At 36.8% G+C, this 20,336-nt stretch overlaps 1 protein-coding gene across 1 annotated transcript; it reads left to right on the top strand.

Annotated features, from left to right (window-relative positions):
* Positions 1 to 412: 412 nt before the first annotated feature.
* LOC110608945 (disease resistance protein RPS2-like) lies at positions 413 to 2,986 on the top strand. Its single transcript, XM_021748225.2, has 3 exons — positions 413 to 721; positions 1,535 to 2,221; positions 2,579 to 2,986. Exons 1-3 carry the CDS (start codon positions 413 to 415, stop codon positions 2,606 to 2,608), a joined length of 1,026 nt encoding a protein of 341 aa, XP_021603917.1. The 3' UTR covers positions 2,609 to 2,986.
* Positions 2,987 to 20,336: the final 17,350 nt, after the last annotated feature.

The following is a 20,336-nucleotide window of genomic DNA, read 5'->3' as shown; positions in this document are numbered from 1 at the left end:
ACAAAAGTTACGATCAAAGTGAGCACAAAGTCACGTTCCCAACAAGCTCAATTGCTCAACCTTTACTAAGAAGAGGAGAGCCAAAAGATGTTTCCAAGAAAAAGGTATGTACTCATTGAATTTCATAACGTAATGCCATTGAAATTGTTGAAATTTACTTTAGGGTTTGGGAGTTAGAAGCATTATACCTACAATAGCAATGAATGAATTAGATGATCTCCCTAATAAATTTGGCAGGATATGGAGATGGAGCAGCCAAGCACATCTCAAATGAAAAGTGGACCAATGGAAATGATTTCTACATTATTTTTTCCACCAAGTTCACCATTATTAAATTTGCGAGAGCTTTATATCTTTGGATGTGATTTTCAAGAAGCAGCTTAAAGACTTAACCATTTTTTCATGTTTGAAGATGGAATATATTGTTGCAAAAGATAAGGGAAGAAGCAATATAGTATTGTTTCCTCGCCTAACTTATCTTAAACTTTTACGTCTGCCAAATTTGATGGGTTTTTGCAAAGATAATAATGTTTCTCTTGAGTGGTCTTTATTAGAACGATTGAAGTTTCGTAGTTGTCAGAAAATGAAGATATTTTGCGTTTCAGTTCTAGAATCATCAACATTGAGTACGAGTGTTGAGGTTGATCACCTTGATACTACCTTTTGTGCTACATTGATACCAGGAAAAAGGAAAAAGCAATATAATAATTTCAGCAAAAAGGTATGCATTTCAAGATAAATTATAATTATTTCAAATTAATAAATGTCAATTTGAATTTAGTATTTATTTAATTTCTCAATTTTCATTTATTAAAATTTTCAAATCAGTTATATATTTTATTTTTATTTAAAAATTTCATATTTTTGTAGTTAAATAAAAAAAAATCACATTTTCTAAATAACATATTATAACTATTTTATGCGACACACATGATATATTTTCAAATTTTATATTTTACAAAAATTTATTCAATATCTATCAGCATAATTGTTTTTCTGCTATATTGGATATAAAAAAATAGATAAATATTTACACAAACATTACTGTAGATTAACTTATTGATACTCAATAATATTGAAAATCATGCATGTAACTTTTAAGAATTAAAAAAAAAAATTAAATATATTATTTTGTTATTTTACCATTAGTTAATAAAAATTTAAAATGTGTGAATTGAATTTAAAACTTATTTTCTATAATGTTTTAATTATTGAAGAGAAAATTATTATAATTGATGAAAAAGTACACAATTGACTTTAATAATGATAAAAAATGATATTATCAAAATAAAAATATTTATTTCAAATGTCCATATTTTAATTTTATAATATAAATTATCGTTAATTTGTTTAAATTCAATTTAGTTTATTAGCTAATTAATATTAAAATTTTAGTTTTATTATTAAAAAAAAATTATCTGTTTATGTTGTTTTATAAGGAAAATTTACCAATCTAATTACTGATTTATGAAAGTGAATCATATTATTAAATGATGTTTTGTATTTTTATAAAATATATATGTTGGTTTGGCAGGTTGCATTAATAAAGAATCAGAGGGATCCATCTGTTAGCAATATTGATGAAAGTTGTGCATTTCCATCCAAATTGATTCAACAGTTGCAAAATCTGAAACACCTTATGATTAACGGCAGCGATTCAGTGGAAGTAATATTTTCATTTGAAGGGCTGATTAATGGAGTGCTCAATTCAGTGGAAGAGATATGGTTACTTAATTTACCAAATTTGAAGCACCTTTGGTTCAAGATTCCACCAGAAATCACAGCCTTCCAAAGCCTGCGAAAGTTGATTGTAAGAGATTGTGATAATTTAATAAACCTTTTCTCAATTTGCTCGGCCAAACTTGTAGGAAAGCTACAATCAATAGAGATTAGAAGGTGCAAGAGGATGGAGGAAATTATTGGAAAAGAGGATGAAGAAATTAGCATGCAAAAAATTGTGTTCCCTCAACTAAGGTCTCTGAAACTTGAGGATTTACCCAACCTCAACAGTTTCTGCAATATGATTTATGCTCTTGAATTTCCATTTCTAGAAACATTGAAGTTTCGGAACTGTAAAAGGATGGAGACATTCTCCTATGGATCGTTAAGCATGCCAAAGCTAGAGGTGGTTAAGATAAATGGAAGGTGGCATCAATTAATGGGATCTGATCCAAACCTTAATGCAAAAATGAGTGAGTTGTTGAAGATGAATCAATATGAGGTATGATTCATTTCCTAATGCCTTTATTTAGAATGGTAAATTTTTAGAGAATTCAAGTGAATTAATTTTTTTTTTTTAAATTTTTGTGTTTAGAAAAATTAAGAATATAAGAACTCTTTAAAATTTTTGTGAGAATTGATTTTGAATTAAAAAGTAAATCTTGTAAGCTGAGTTTGTGAATTGATTTAGTTATCATATGTCTTTTGAAATTGTGAATTTAGTTTTGATTGGTGAATAACTCACACTTGTATAATCTCAGGAATATCTTATAAATAATTAATTATGATAAATAATTTATTTGTTACACAAGAACTTGATGCCACTGACAATGGTGATTTTGATTATTCCAAATTTCAGGTAGAAGGGGAAGCTGAGTTTGAGTCGTGAAGAGGAAAGTGATGAAGCTGCTTTGAATGGAGAATAGCATTGGGATCAAGGTGTATGAAAATTGAAAATTTAGTTTTTTTTTTTTTTTTGAGTCTTGAAGTTGAAAAAATAGACATTACTTTCTCCTGTGATTTTCTCATCAACAACATTTCATGAATCGTTTATAAATTCTGGAGCTGCTTTTTATTTTTTGAGTCTTGAAATTCTAAGGCAGGTGTGAAATAGCTTTGCTACTATTAAAGACATATGGAAGATTTGTTCATGTTATTGTCATGCTATGTTTAGTTCTTTTCCTTAGTTTTTCAATGGGACGACAGACAACTATGTCCATAGTTCATATGGATTGTCTATCATCAGTAAGGTGACTTCTTTGTCTTATTTTATTATTTTGTGGTTACTAGTTGTATAGTGCGTGAAATTGTTTAGTTCGATTTTTTTATATTTTCAAATTTCTATTCTGATAATAGTTTTATTGTGTATGAATAAAAAAAAATAAATTATATTTTAATCTCTAAATTTTAACATAATTAATAAATCAATTCTTATATTTTTAAAATCGAATATTTAAATTGGTATATAATTATTCTGTCTAAATTGGAGGTTTTTCTCTCCATAATTCCATTAGTCAAATGTTTAAAAGAGAATAAACATTTAAAATACCTAAAATATCATCATAAACACTTAAATCCTTTTCAATATAAGTGAGAATTTTATGTTATATAAATTACACTTTGATTTTTAAATTTTAGCATAATTGATAGATCATTCTTTATATTTTTAAAATTAAATCTTTAAATCACTCTATATTTAATTTATTTAAAATTACAGTTATTTCATCCATTATAAATATTAGTTCAAAGCTAGTGTATGGTCAAATTTTTTCTAAAAGTACAATTTCTTCCTAAAATACTCTTTATAAAAATTTACAATTTACTTAAAAGTTACTTGGTAGCACTTAAAAATAACTAAAATTGTAAGTATTTTATAAAAGTTTTAAAATTATAAGTGTTGAAGTATTTTAATGAATAGAAATTGAAGATCAAAAAGTGTTAAAAATTAGTTAAATGAGATATTATAGATAAAAGTTAATGAAAACTTAAGTATTTTTTTAAATAAAAAATGAAGGATCAAAATGTTTAAATTATAATAAATGAGGATGGACTGACCATAAAGGGACTTAAGAGTACGATTTTAAAAATACAGGGACCGATTCATTAATGTTAGAGTGTGAACATAATCTGTATATAATTATAGGAGATTACATAATCATAGGTTAATTAATTGATAGAGGATTTTTATGAGTTGCCTTAATAAGACCTTATAATCTGTATATATACACACTTACTTAAATATAGAATATACAGTGAAATTGTCCAATTATTTCTTATTTTATTACATAGTATCAGAGTCTGTAACAGTCAGCTGCCTGCTTGGGATTCAATCCCACATCAGCGGAATACGGCAATTCCAAATTATATATAATAGCTAGCACGAAACTATTAAATAATTTGGGTTAACCATTTTAGGTCAAGTGGAAAGTGGGTCCAAAAGTAATTTGGGACAATTTAGGCCGGCTTGTTTCAGAGCCTCTCCCGTAAAGATTTGAATTTTTTCTTTTTTTATTCTGTTTGGAGACTTAGGACTCCTGTTCTTTTAGGTTACCCATATAGAGTTATTTGTTTCTCACTCATCTCGAAGTCCTCGTCAGATCTATGGTTCGTTTGCCATTTGGGTGCTGAGTTGTAATACCCGGCTAGAGTCCGGCATCGGAATTCTTGTAGCTAGTGGAATCTCGGATGTCGGAACCCTCTAGAAGGGTATTATGTATATTTTTCTAATGTATTTTAGTATGTTTTAATATTTTAAGTATAAAGGAAAATGAGTTTTTGAAAGAAAAGAACCAAGGAAGAAAAGCCAGGTTCGGCCGCCGAAGGTTATGTTCGGCTGCGGAACATGCTGTAGTTTCGGCCGCCGAAGGTGATGTTCGGCCGCCGAACATGCTTGGCTTTTGGCTTCACATTAGGCCGCCGAAGGTGGTCTGGCCAGCCACCTATAAAGGGCCCTCAGTCGGTGAATGGATAAGAATTGCCTTTTCTTTTCACAAACAGAGGTGAGACCATGTCTTCCTTGGGTATTCTTCATGTTTTCATCAAATCTTGCAAGGTTTTAATGGTTTTGATGTTATTTTGAAGGTTTTGAGCTAAAAACTCAAGTTTTGAAGTTTGGAGAGTTTGAGGGAGAGTTTCTCCATATCTCCACGTTAGGATTGTTCATCTTCTTGTTTTCAAGAGGTAAGTAAAGATCCTGAACTTCTTTTCATGTTTTATGGAGGTTTTATGGAGTTTATGGGTAGAGTTGTATAATTAGGGTAAATAGTGTGTTTTTGGTGTTTTGTTGATGAAAGCATGTATATATATTGTGTTGTGTTGTTTGTTGGGGTTTTAAGGTAGTTTATGACCCCTTTGTGCATATACTTGAGTATATGTAAGTTGAGGTATTGTGGTTTTTGAGTTTTGGTAAGTTGGAGAAGTTTGGCGTGAGGCAGAGCAAGGTTCTGTCCTGCTGATGAACCCAGCTTCGGCCACCGAAGGCAGGTTCGGCCGCCGAACGTGCTGAGGAGGTGGCTTCGGTTGCCTAAGCTCGCCCCCGAAAGTTTGGACTTTCGGCTCTGGAGAGGAGTTTCGGCCGCCGAAGGTGCCGCCGAAGGTTATGGACTTTCGGCTCTGGAGTGCCTTTCAGCCCCCGAACCTTGCCCTCGAAAGGGTTCGGCTGCCGAAAGTAGAGTTCGGCCGCCGAAGGTGCATGAGTTTCGGCTTTGGAGAGGACTTTCGGCCGCTGAACCTGCTGCCGAAAGTGCCCTGTCCAGCCTTCCTTTGCATGCTTTACTTGATTATTTTAGGATGCTTTAAGGGAGTTTTGGGGAGTTCTTTAGAGTTGTTCTTGAGCTAGTTTGGTCCCTCATTTGAGTCCATCTGTGTAGGCACAGACCAGAGGAACCAAAGAGAGCAGCAGTGAGCACTGCTTCAGAGTCAGTTTAGAGGTAGCCAGAGGTGAATGGAACTAAACTTAAAGCTTTTAATTGAGAAACTAAATGATTTTAACATGTATCATACATCATTATTATGCAACAGGCTGACTGCATTAGAATTCACGAATATGCTGCATTGCATTTTATACTTGTGTTGTGCTGGTGATAGTGGATGATCCATTAGTCCCTGAGAAAGACCAGGACCCCAGACCCCATTCTACGGCCTGGCATAGTAGAAGACCAGGACCCCAGTCTCCGGCCTGGCACGGTATATGGTAAGTTATGTTGTGATACAGGAAGACCAGGACCCCATTCTACGGCCTGGCACGAGTTAAGATGTCGGGACTAATTGGGGACATGATCACCTGAGATGATGTGAATTCTTTGTGATGTGATGCATTCCATAAGAGCATGTTTAATAACTTATTTTGTTGTTCTACTCACTGGGCTATAGTAGCTCATCCCACTCCCTTAACCCCAGTTTTGCAGGCTCAGAATTCAGGGGAGATTCATCAGAGTTCAAGAAGACTAAAGAGTTGTAATAGTGTAGAGTGGACATGTAATCTTTGTAAAGTGATGTAATAGTTTTGTAAAAGAGTATTGTATAGTATTGTGCTTGACTCAGATGTATGTAATCCCTTGTGTATGCATGGTCTGTTTATTTATATGTCAGTGATGAGTATGTGTATATCAGGTTTAACATAGACTGTGTGGATCCAACTAGAGCATGATGAGAGCTCTAGTAAAGGGGTCTGTGTACAGAGATAGTGCATGCACAGGTTGAACCTTGATTCAAAGTAGAGTTTTACAGTTTTTACAGGTTATGTTGATCATGTATGGGATTATTACAGGCATGCCGAGAGGATAGCAGGCTTGCTACGGGTCCCGGCGGCCTTAAGCCGACCTGGATCCTAGCGCCGATAGCGGTCCGATTTTCGGGTCGTTATAGATTGGTATCAGAGCCTTAGGTTCAAATGATCGGACCTATAGAGTGAGTGTTGGGCTCATAGGAGTTATAGTTGGTCAAGCACAATAGGAAATCATGTCCATTAGGATAGGATGTTGAGTCCTGTCTATATGCTGTTGTGAAATGCCATGAATTATGCATGTGCATTGCTGGTTATGTAATGTATGTTTGAGGGTTTATGTGTTTTTACATGGACCATATATTACTGATGTGTTATGTTATGTGTTGTTTTCCAGAGAGTTAAGATGAGAGGAACTCGTCGATCTGCACGATTGACTGGAGTCCCACCAGAGAGCGAAGGTGCAGCTGCTTGTCCTCCTACGTTGCCGAGGGCAATGTCACTGAGATCAAACAGGGAGGGTACGTCAAGGGACCCTAGAAGGTCTTTTGACGAGAGCAGAAGAGGAACAGTTAGAGGAGGGAGGTCAGAGGAAGTGAGGGAGGCTATGGAGGTTGATCAGTCAGTAGATGAAAGCATGAGTGTGGGCAGATCTGAAGAGGGTATGGGAGAGTCTCAGGGAGGCGCTCAGGCCTCGGGGTTTGGTTATCCATCCTTTCCTCAGGGCCCAGGGTATCCGATGGGAGGTACGTCGGATTACTCTAGTTTTTCCCCATATCCCACATATATGCCTTATCCTCAGTTTTACCCACCATATCCTATGTATCCACCCTCACATATCCATCCAAGTACAGCATACCCAGAGCCAAATGATACAGTACCTCCACCACCCCCTGAACCAGTAGTCCCTGTTGTCCAAGTACCTCAACCTAGCTTATCTGGGGGAAGTAAAATGAAAATGACAGAGTATTTGAAGTTGGATGCTCCTAAGTTCAATACGGGAGATGATCCATTTGAGTACCTTAGAACGGTTAAGATGATAACCGATGAGTTGGGAGCTGATGATAGTAGAGCCATTGAGATGGCAGGGTTCACACTCAAATGCAAGAAAGCTCGAGAGTGGTTCAAGAATTATGTGAATCCCAGAATGGACAGCATGTCATGGGGAGAGTTCGCCAATGAGTTTGCAGGGTGGGCTTTTCCTGACAGTTCCAGGGAGATGAAAGTTATAGAATTTGAACAGCTGAGATAAACTAAAGAGATGAGTGTAGATGAATACACTGACAAGTTCCTAGAGTTGCTTCAGTATATGGGTCAGGCTTATGACACTGACCAGAATAAGGCAAGGAGATATACCATGAGACTTCATTCCAGGTATTCCTCATTGATTCTTCCAGCAGAGAAAGAGAGTTTCCACTCTATAGTGGATGCTGCCAGAAAGATGGAGGCGAGTGCCATTATTCAGGGGACAATCAAACAGTCCAAGGCACAGTCTTTAGGTTCCAAGCTGAATCCCTCATCTCAGAGTTCAGGCAATAAGAGGTGGGGAAAACCACCGGTTAAAAAGAGTAGATTCTGGAGCAAGATTAAATCTGGTCTGGGAATAGGTAGTGGCTCAAGCTCTGGCACAGGCAGTCCAGTATGTGCTAGATGTGGGAGGTCACACAGGGGAGTTTGTCGGATGGGATCTTCAGCCTGCTTTAATTGTGGGCAGGAAGGGCATTTTGCACGAGAATGTCCTAAAGCGACTTTAGTAGCACCATCCCAGCAAATGACTTCTGGTAGTGTGGCACAACCAGTAGTTTTAGCCATGCCTCAGAGTAGTGGCAGAGGTAGAGGGAGAGGGTCAGCCTCTTCTTCAGCAGTAGGTTCCCGAGGTGGAGGTCCAGCAGTCCCTGCACGGATCTTCACTATGACGCAAGAGGAGGCAAACACGTCGAACACTGTGGTGTCAGGTAACCTCATTATTGGGTGTTCTGATGTGTATACTTTGATGGACCCCGGTGCTTCTCATTCCTTTATTGCTTCGAGAGCCGTGGAGAGGTTGAGTTTGATCATTTCTGAGTTATAGTGTCCTCTCTGGGTTAGTGGACCCAAATGTGACCCATCAGTGGCAGTGGCAGTCTGTCGCTTCAGTCCAGTGTTCATAGAGGGTAGATGCCTTCCAGCTGACCTTGTAGTTCTAGATTTGACAGATTTTGATGTCATTCTAGGGATGGATTGGCTATCTGTATATGGAGCTACTTTGGACTGTAGAGATAAAGTAGTTAGTTTCAGAGACCAGGATGGGTTAGAGTGTGTCTTCAGAGGAGACAGGAGAGGTACACCTAGAGGTTTGATTTCAGCCCTTCAGGCTCGTCGTTTGCTTAGGAGGGGTTGTCAGGGGTTTCTAGCTCATGTGAAGGAGCTAGATAGTCAGGTTAGGGAACCAGTTTGAGTACCTATAGTTAGAGAGTTTCCAGATGTGTTCCCAGACGAGCTTCCAGGATTACCATCTGATAGGGAGATAGAGTTTGAAATAGAGTTGCTGCTTGGTACCAGACCGATCTCTATTCCTCCCTACAGGATGGCACCAACAGAGTTAAAAGAGCTGAAAGAGCAGTTGCAAGATTTGGTAGATAAAGGTTTCATCCGCCCTAGTACCTCACCTTGGGGTGCTCCAGTGCTTTTTGTTAGAAAGAAGGATGGATCCCTCAGGCTTTGTATCGACTACAGACAGTTGAACAAGGTCACTACCAAAAATAAGTATCCCCTGCCTAGGATCGATGATCTATTCGACCAGCTAGCTGGAGCAGGTTGTTTCTCTAAAATAGATCTGAGATCCGGGTATCATCAGTTGAGGGTCAGAGAGGCAGATGTGTCAAAGACAGCTTTCAGGACTAGATATGGGCATTATGAGTTCTTGATAATGCCGTTTGGGTTGACTAACGCCCCTGCAGCATTCATGGATCTCATGAACAGAGTTTTCAGTGAGTATCTGGATCACTTTGTTACTGTCTTCATTGATGACATCTTAGTGTATTCCAGAGATGCAGAGGAGCATGCCCAGCATCTGAGGATAGTTCTGCGGACACTGAGAGAGCATGGATTATATGCCAAGTTCTCGAAGTGTGAGTTCTGGTTGAGGAGTGTATCATTCTTGGGGCATGTGGTTTCAGCAGAAGGTATTGAGGTAGACCCCAAGAAGATAGAAGCTGTAGTTAACTGGTCCAGACCCACCACTGTGACAGAGATTAAAACCTTTTTGGGACTGACAAGTTACTACAGGAGGTTTGTTCAGGACTTCTCAAAGATAGCAGCTCCAATGATCAGACTGACCAAGAAGAATCAGCGGTTCGAGTGGTCGGACCAGTGTGAAGAGAGCTTTGAGGAGCTAAAGAGAAGATTAACTTCAGCACTAGTGTTAGCTCTGCCAGTCAGTAACGAGGACTTCATAGTGTTCTGTGATGCATCTCGAGTGGGATTGGGTTGTGTTTTGATGCAGAATGACAGGGTGATTGCTTATGCTTCTAGACAGCTGAAGAAGCACGAGTTGAATTACCCCACCCATGACCTAGAGATGGCGGCAGTTATCTTTGCACTTAAGATGTGGAGGCATTACCTTTATGGGGTTAAATGCGAGATCTTCACTGATCATAAAAGTTTACAGTACATCTTGAGCCAGATAGAGCTAAACTTGAGGCAAAGAAGATGGGTAGAATTGCTCAGTGATTATGATTGTAAGATCCAATATCATCCGGGTAAGGCGAATGTCGTGGCAGACGCCCTAAGCCGAAAATCACTAGGCAGTTTGTCCCATATAGCGGTAGAGAGAAGACCAGTTGTGATGGAGTTGTATAGGCTCTTTGAACAAGGGCTACAGCTAGAGTTGTCTGGTACAGGTGCTTTGATAGCACAGATGAGAGTGATACCAGTGTTTCTGGAGCAAGTGGCTCAGAAACAGCATGAGGACCCTGAGTTAGTGAAGATTGCCAGGACTGTTCAGTCAGGCAACAGTGCAGAGTTCAGGTTTGATAGCCAAGAGATCCTCCGCTATGGGAGTAGGCTTTGTGTACCAGATGACAGCAGTTTGAAAAAAGACATCATGAGGGAAGCTCATAGTGCCAGGTACAGTGTTCACCCTGAAGCCACCAAGATGTATCAGGAACTGAAAAAGGTGTATTGGTGGCCAGCTATGAAGAGAGAAGTGGCACAGTTTGTGTCTACCTGTGAAGTTTGTCAAAGGGCGAAACTGGAACATCAGAAGCCAGCTGGAATGCTTAACCCACTACCGATTCCAGAATGGAAATGGGAGAATATAGCTATGGATTTTGTGGTGGGATTACCCGCGGTGTCCAACAGACTAGATTCTATATGGGTGATTGTGGACAGACTAACCAAATCTGCTCACTTTATTCCTGTCAGAAGCGGCTATTCTGTGGACAAATTAGCACAGGTTTATGTGGATGAAATAGTAAAGCTGCATGGGGTTCCAGTGTCTATAGTCTCAGATAGAGGACCCCAGTTCACCTCCAGATTTTGGTGGAGTCTGCAAAGTGAAATAGGCACAAGGTTAGATTTTAGTACTGCTTTCCACCCACAGACTGATGGACAGTCAGAGAGGACCATCCAGACCGTAGAGGATATGCTCAGAATGTGTGTGTTAGACTTTGGCGGTTCTTAGAAGCAACATCTACCTTTGGTGGAGTTTGCCTATAATAACAGCCATCATGCTAGCATAGGGATGGCTCCTTATGAAGCCTTATATGGGAGGAAATGCAGATCACCTGTTTGCTGGGAAGAAGTAGGGGAGAAGGCTCTTGTAGGGCCTGAGCTAGTAGAGATCACCAGCAGAGTAGTGCCTGTTATCATAGAGAGGATCAGAACTGCTGTGAGCAGACAGAAAAGCTATGCAGATATCCGAAGAAAGCTATTAGAGTTTCAGGAGGGTGATATGGTTTTGCTGAAGGTGTCTCCAATGAAAGGAGTGGTTCGGTTTGAGAAGAAGGGTAAACTAGCTCCACGGTACATTGGTCCCTTTGAGATCTTGCAGAAGATCGGGAATGTGTCGTACAAGCTAGATTTGCCTGCTTCTATGGAAAGAATTCACCCGGTTTTCCATGTTTCTATGCTCAGGAAATTTGTGTCAGATCCGAGTAAGGTTCTTAGTGAGCCTGAGGTTGAGATACTTGGAGATCTCACCTATATAGAGCAGCCAGTGAGGATCCTTGACACGCAGATCAGAAAGCTGAGGAACAAGGAAATTTCAATGGTGAAAGTCCTTTGGAACCACCACAATCTGGAAGAGTGCACCTGGGAGACACGAGAGTCTATGCTTCAACAATATCCATATCTGTTTTAAGGTTAATTTTTCCTCCTTTTTGTTATGTGTTTAGTTGTTTGAGGAACATTCGGGGACGAATGTTCTTAATGGGGGAAGAATGTAATACCCGGCTGAGTCCGGCATTGGAATTCCTGTAGCTAGTGGAATCTCGAATGTCGGAACCCTCTAGAAGGGTATTATGTATGTTTTTCTAATGTATTTTAGTATGTTTTAATATTTTAAGTATAAAGGAAAATGAGTTTTTAAAAGAAAAGAACCAAGGAAGAAAAGCCAGGTTCGGCCGCCGAAGGTTATGTTCGGCCATCGAACATGCTATAGTTTCGGCCGCCGAAGGTGATGTTCGGCCGCCGAACATGCTTGGCTTTTGGCTTCACATTAGGCCGCCGAAGGTGGTCTGGCCAGCCACCTATAAAGGACCCTCAGTCGGTGAATGGATAATAATTGCCTTTTCTTTTCACAAACAGAGGTGAGACCATGTCTTCCTTGGGTATTCTTCATGTTTTCATCAAATCTTGCAAGGTTTTATGGTTTTGATGTTATTTTGAAGGTTTTGAGCTAAAAACTCAAGTTTTGAAGTTTGGAGAGTTTGAGGGAGAGTTTCTCCATATCTCCACGTTAGGATTGTTCATCTTCTTGTTTTCAAGAGGTAAGTGAAGATCCTAAACTTCTTTTCATGTTTTACGGAGGTTTTATGGAGTTTATGGGTAGAGTTGCATGATTAGGGTAAATAGTGTGTTTTTGGTGTTTTGTTGATGAAAGCATGTATATATGTTGTGTTGTGTTGTTTGTTGGGGTTTTAAGGTAGTTTATGACCCCTTTGTGCATATACTTGAGTATATGTAAGTTGAGGTATTGTGGTTTTTGAGTTTGGGTAAGTTGGAGAAGTTTGGCGTGAGGCAAAGCAAGGTTCTGTCCTGCTGATGAACCCAGCTTCGGCCACCGAAGGCAGGTTCGGCCCCCGAACGTGCTGAGGAGGTGGCTTCGGCTGCCTAAGCTCGCCCCTGAAAGTTTGGACTTTCGGCTCTGGAGGGGAGTTTCGGCCGCCGAAGGTGCCGCCGAAGGTTATGGACTTTCGGCTCTGGAGTGCCTTTCAGCCCCCGAACCTTGCCCTCGAAAGGGTTCGGCTGCCGAAAGTAGAGTTCGACCGCCGAAGGTGCATGAGTTTCGGCTCTGGAGAGGACTTTCGGCCGCTGAACCTGCTGCCGAAAGTGCCCTGTCCAGCCTTCTTTTGCATGCTTTACTTGATTATTTTAGGATGCTTTAAGGGAGTTTTGGGGAGTTCTTTAGAGTTGTTCTTGAGCTAGTTTGGTCCCTCATTTGAGTCCATCTGTGTAGGCACAGACCAGAGGAACCAAAGAGAGCAGCAGTGAGCACTGCTTCAGAGTCAGTTTAGAGGTAGCCAGAGGTGAGTGGAACTAAACTTAAAGCTTTTAATTGAGAAACTAAATGATTTTAGCATGTATCATACATCATTATTATGCAACAGGCTGACTGCATTAGAATTCATGAATATGCTGCATTGCATTTTATACTTGTGTTGTGCTGGTGATAGTGGATGATCCATTAGTCCCTGAGAAAGACCAGGACCCCATTCTACGGCCTAGCATAGTAGAAGACTAGGACCCCAGTCTACGGCCTGGCACGGTATATGGTAAGTTATGTTGTGATACAGGAAGACCAGGACCCCATTCTACGACCTGGCACGAGTTAGGATGTCGGGACTAATTGGGGACATGATCACCTGAGATGATGTGAATTCTTTGTGATGTGATGCATTCCATAAGAGCATGTTTAATAACTTATTTTGTTGTTCTACTCACTGGGCTATAGTAGCTCATCCCACTCCCTTAACCCCAGTTTTGCAGGCTCAGAATTCAGGGGAGATTCATCAGAGTTCAGGAAGAGTAAAGAGTTGTAATAGTGTAGAGTGGACATGTAATCTTTGTAAAGTGATGTAATAGTTTTGTAAAAGAGTATTGTATAGTATTGTGCTTGACTCAGATGTATGTAATCCCTTGTGTATGCATGGTCTGTTTATTTATATGTCAGTGATGAGTATGTGTATATCAGGTTTAACATAGACTGTGTGGATCCAACTAGAGCATGATGAGAGCTCTAGTAAAGGGGTCTGTGTACAGAGATAGTGCATGCACAGGTTGAACCTTGATTCAGAGTAGAGTTTTACAGTTTTTACAGGTTATGTTGATCATGTATGGGATTATTACAGGCATTCAGAGAGGATAGCAGGCTTGCTACGGGTCCCGGCAGCCTTAAGCCGACCTGGATCCTAGCGCCGATAGCGGTCTGATTTTCAGGTCGTTATATGAGTGGAGGTATTTTTTGGTTTGGATCGCATTCTGGTATAGGATAATAGGATTTTGGTTGAAATAGTTTCTGATAGTAAGACTCATATTGTTAAAATTATCCCAATGCCTTCAGTAGTGGCTGAAACAGGTAAAACTTGTCTTATTTTCTCTTCGTATAAATGGGTCATTAATTCTGGTGCCACAGATCACATAACAGGTAATCCTCATACTTTTATTAGCTTTCGATCTCATAAAGTACCTTCTCCTATTATTATAGCTGATAGGTCAACCTATAATGTTGAGGGTTCTAGGACTGTTAAACCCACTCCTTTTATTACCCTATCATCTGTGCTAAGTTTACCTAATCTTGCCTTTAATTTAATTTATGTGAGTAAACTTACCAAAAAGCTAAATTGTTGTGTTTCCTTTTTTTCCTGATCATTGTCTCATTCAAGATCTTGTGACGAAGCAGATTATTGGTAAAAGACATGTATCTGGAGGTCTCTACATTTTGGATGCATGGGTGCCTCGGTCTGTTGCTTGCTCCGTTGTTGTGTTTCTATTTGAAGCATATTGTCGGTTGGGACATCCTTCTTTACCGATTTTGAAGAAGCTATGCCCTTAATTTCATGAGCTATCTTCATTGGAATGTGAATCATGTCATTTTACAAAACATCATCGAAGCTCTTTAAGTCCTAGAGTCAATAAACGAGCTGAATCTGCTTTTGGATTAGTTCATTCAGATGTTTGGGGTCCATGTCTGGTTGGATCTAAGAATGGATTCAAATATTTTATCACTTTTGTGGATGATAACTCTAGAATGACTTGAATTTATTCTATGAAACATCGTCTGAAAGTATTTTCTAATTTTTCTGCCTTTTATGCTGAAATCAAGACTCAATTTAATGTTTCTGTGCAAATTTTGCGAAGCGACAGTGCTAAAGAATATATGTCAGAATCAGTCTAGGCTTATATGACTCAACATGGTATTCTTCATCAATCGTCATGTATTGATACACCAGCTCAAAATGGGATAGGTGAAAGGAGGAATCGAAATCTCCTTGAGACTGCTCGAGCTCTGTTGTTTCAAATGCAAGTTCCTAAGCAATTTTTTGCCGATGTTGTCTCTACCACATGCTTTCTTATTAATCGTATGCCCTCCACAGTACTAAATGGTAATACTCCTTATAATGTCCTCTTTCCTAAGAAACTATTATTTCCTCTAGAACCACGACTTTTTGGTAGCACTTGCTATGTTCGGAATGTCAGACCTTATGTGACTAAACTTGATCCTAAAGCTTTAAAGAGTGTTTTTGGGATATTTTCGCCTTCAGAAGGGGTATCGGTGTCACTCTCTAGACCTTAACAAATATCTGGTCTCAACAGATATAGCCTTTTCCGAACAAATTCCTTTTTATCATGTTACACCAATCTCTTCTAATCAAGAGGAGGAAGATGAGTGGCTCATCTATAGAATCATATCTGATGGTGGGACCTCTTCGAGTATGCTTTCTGTTGTATAATCTGTTGGTAACATTCCTCCTAGTACTCAGCCTCATATTAAACCGTCAGTTTACTCTCGGAGACTAGTACCTGATCATATATGTCCTGCACTATAATTTTCTTCGCCATTGAATCCACTACGGAGTGACCTTGACCTCCCCATTAGTCTTCGTAAAGATAAACGACAGTGTAAATCTGTTTATTCTGTAGCTAACTTTTTGCCTTATGATCACCTGTCTCCTTTTTCTACCTCCTTAATTGTCTATCTAGATTCCATTTCTTTGCCTAAGAGAGTTAAAGAGGCATTGGCCCATTCTGGATGGTGTGATGCAATGTTTGAGGAAATCAAGACTCTAGATGAAAATCATACTTGGGAACTAGTTGATTTACCCTCTCGCAAAAAGGCTATAGGCTGTAAATGGGTTTTTGCCATCAAAGTCAATCCAGATTGTTCCATCGCAAGGCTTAAGGCCCGTCTTATTGCCAAAGTTATGCCTAAACCTATGGCGTTGACTATTTTGACACTTTTTCTCCTGTGGCAAAAATGACCTCAGTTCGCTTGTTCATCTCCCTAACTACTTCTCAGCATTGGCCTTTACACTGGTTAGATATCAAGAATGCATTTTTACATGGTGACCTCCAGGAGGAGGTGTATATGGAGCAACCATCAGGGTTTGTTGCTCAGGGGGAGTATGGGAAAGTCTGCTATTTGAAGAAATCTTTGTATGGTTTGAAGTAGATTCTCCGTGCATGGTTTTGCAAGTTCAGTGAAGTTGTTAAAAAATTTGGGTTGAAAGAAACAAAGTGTGACCACTCAGTCTTCATAAAAATTCAGATACTGGTATTCTTCTTGTTGTGTATGTTGATAATATTATCATTATAGAAAATGATAGTACAAGGATCTCTTCTCCCAAAAATTACTTGCATAAGAGTTTTCATACCAAAGACTTGGGTCAGCTTAAGTATTTCTTAGGAGTCAAAGTCTTGAGGAGTAAAAGGGGAATTTTCCTGTCTCAAAAGAAGTATATCCTTGACTTACTTGCAGAAACTGGAAAGATGGGAGCTAAACCATGTAGCACACCAATGATTCCTAATATATGTCTTACAAAGGATGACAGAGACCCTTATGATGATCCAGAGAGGTATAGAAGGTTGGTTGAAAAGTTGAACTACCTTATGGTGATGACTCGACCAGATATTACTTTTACAGTAAGCGTTATAAGCCAGTTCATGTCTGCACTTATGATAAAATATTGGACTGCTCTAGAACAAATTCTACGTTATCTAAAAGGGACTCCTGGACTCGATATACTCTATAGTGATCATGGACATACTGTACTTGAGTTTTTTTCTAATGCTGACTGGGTGGGATCTAAAAGTGATAGAAGGTCGACTACAGGCTACTGTGTATTTGTTGGAGAAAACCTAGCGTCTTGGAAAAGTAAGAAGTACAATGTGGTATTCAGATCCAGTTCCGAGTCAGAATATAAGGTCATGACTCAATTCACTTGTGAGATTCTATGGATAAATCATATGCTGAAGGAAGTTGGTATGGATATTGCGTCACCCACAAAACTTTGTTGTGATAATCAGGCTGCTCTTCACATTGCTTCCAACCCAGTATACCATGAACGAACTAAACATATTGAAGTTGATTGTCATTTCATCTGTGAGAATATTCAAGAAAATTTAATCTCCACCAGTTATGTAAAGATAGGAGAGCAACTGGGTGATCTACTCACCAAAACTTTAAATGGGTCTCGAATAGAATATCTTTTTAATAAGTTGGGCATGATAAACATTTATATTCCAACTTGAGGGGAATATTAGAGTGTGAACATAATCTGTATATAATCATAAGAGATTACATAATCACATGTTAATTAATTGATAGAGGATTCTTAGGAGTTGTCTTAACAAGTACTTATAATCGGTATATATACACACACTTATTTCAATAGAGCATATACATTGAAATTGTCCAATTATTTTTTATTTTATTACAATTAATTATGCTAAAATTTAAGAATTCAAGTGTGGTTTATTTATTTAAAAAAGGGTAATAAAAACATTTCTACATTTTCAATGGAAAAAATGGATAGAATGACCTCTAATTTGGATGAATTAATTATAAAGAGATTTAAATATTTAATTTTAAAAATATAAGTATCGATCTATTAATTATATCAAAATTTAAAAATTAAAATATTATTAAAAAAAAAAGCATCCATTGACTTTTGCTTTTTATATACGTTTCATGTATCAAGGCATAATCCGAGCAATAAGTTCCCAAACCTGTACAGTTGACTAATATTTCATAAGTCATGATTTTTCTTCCCCTTTATTCTAAACCATGGCAAATTTGCACTCGCTCCTCATTGGTTATAATTTGATAAGGTATGTCAATTGCGTCCTCGATGTCCACTCCATCTCTTCTACTCAAAGCCCTTGTTTCCACCTCAACTCATCCATGTCAGGGATGGAAATAGATATTTTTTAATAAAAAATTTTTATTAATCGTAATTTTCAACCAATTTTAAAATGTTTCATGAATTAAACTAAAATTATGAGAATATAATAAAATTAAAATATATGTTTTATTAATTAAATACTGTATATATAAAATAAAATATTATCAATAAATTTATAATTAATTGTCAACTGAGAATTAATCAAATCGATAACAAAAAATTTTAAAAAAATTGAAATATTATAAAATTAATTAAAAAATCAGCACTAAAAGAATTCCTATCCAAATAACCGAATTTCATATATTCGGTAATTACATATAATAATAAAAAAATCAAATTATAAGATTTTTATTGAACTATTCTTGTAAAAAGATCCATAGAGTTAAAAATTAAAAATAATATAAATCTTAAGTATAATATAAAAATTAAAAAATTAATAAGAAGTAAAAAGAGACATAAAAAATTAAAAATTAGGAAAAAGTAAAGAACTTATTAAACAAAAATAAATATACATCTAAGTTAATAAATAAACACATCAAACAAAAATAAATATAAATCTAAGAGAAATAAAATCACTTATTTTTTGTAATTATACATATATACATAATATATATATTTTAATTTGAATAGGAAAAATTAATATAAGATTGCATGATATGTAGTTAATACAATGAGTTTCATTTAATTTTAAAAATAAATTACTAATGAAATTGTAATTTGTATATACAAAAATTTCAAAATAATATTTAAGTAAACTTACGTGTTTTTTTTTTTTTCTTAATAACCAATTAACTTTGATTGCTTCAGTTTTAAGTATAATATATATTAGAAATTATTTAGGAAGTAATTAAAATTTTGAAGAGTCAATTAATGAAAATTTAAAGTTTATTATACTATCTCCGTTCTATATTTTTTTGTATTTTATATTTTTTTATATAAGTTATGAAATAATAGTTATTTTAGTTGATGTGTAAAATTTTTTTATTAATTTTCTAATTATACTCATTTTAAAAAATAAAACAAGAACAACAATAAAATTATTATTAATAATATATGATTTGAATTAAATACTAAAAGAATTTGAAAACAAACAAACAATTAATGAGAAATTATGTTAAAAATAAGATAAATTAAATATCTTTATAATAATTAATTTATATGTTAATCATAATTATATATATAAAAAAAAAAGAAAGTATACAATATTTTAGAACAACTATAAATGGAAAAGTGGATAATAGGAAATAGGGAGTAGCTACTAGAAATTTTTATAAATTTTTTGGAGGGCCAATAGAAAATTTTAAAAAATCAATTAATAAAGAATAGAATTTACTATAAATAATTAAAAAATTTAAGAAATTTTGAAGGGCTAAGGCCCCCTAGCCCCTTGATGCTATCTCTGCCTCTTGTGAAACTAAATCCAATTCAGCTTGTACCATCTCCATTTCAACATCTTTAAGAAATGCACATTTATCTTCGTAATCCACTCTTGACTCTCTCTACCATGAACTAATTACCATTCATATGAAATCTATGAATGGAGGTAAGTAATGTCTGAGGATTACAATGCTCTCCTTTGCAATAGACTCATTTATTAATAATGCATATTCTAATTACGAGTGTAAGCTTCATAAAGTCCTCCATAGACTCAAGTAAGCATCTCGTACTTAGTATAATAAATTTTGTTTCTTTCTTCTTTCAGTTAGTTTTCAGATGTCTAAATTTAATAATTTTCTCTTCATTTATTCTCATGCCACCATCGCTATGTATCTCCTAATTTACATTGATGGTTTGATACTAATAAGAAGCTATCCTAAAATTGTAATTAAGCCACTTTATTGCTTTTTTAAGTGCCCATTTATCAATGAGTCTCCTTCAAAACAATTTTAGCTTATGAATCAATGTGGCAATGTGATTCTTTATAATCCTTCTTATTAACTAAAAAGTGTTAAATTAGGGCTCACAGCAGCAATGTCTCTCTAACCTATTAATTTTTTTTTTTTTTATCAATGATACCAAATTTTTAGCCTTTCTATAGCTTCAAAATATCACTGCCATAACAAGAATTCTTAAATGATTTTACTACTTGTCTAGTTTGAGGGTTAATTTTCACAAAAGCCAACTTATTGCCATTAATGTCAATGAAAATCTTTCTAAAGCAGTTGTAAGTTCATGTTGTTGCAAAATGGAAAGTCCATCAATAAGATATTTGGGGTTCTGTCTAGGAGCTAATGGTGGAAGATGCAATACTTGGAATTGTAACGCCCCGGAAATCCGGACCGCTACCGGCG

Source organism: Manihot esculenta, chromosome 2 (assembly GCF_001659605.2).
Source record: "Manihot esculenta cultivar AM560-2 chromosome 2, M.esculenta_v8, whole genome shotgun sequence".
Classification (NCBI taxonomy): domain Eukaryota; kingdom Viridiplantae; phylum Streptophyta; class Magnoliopsida; order Malpighiales; family Euphorbiaceae; genus Manihot; species Manihot esculenta.
This window is presented reverse-complemented; position numbering and strand designations above follow the sequence as displayed.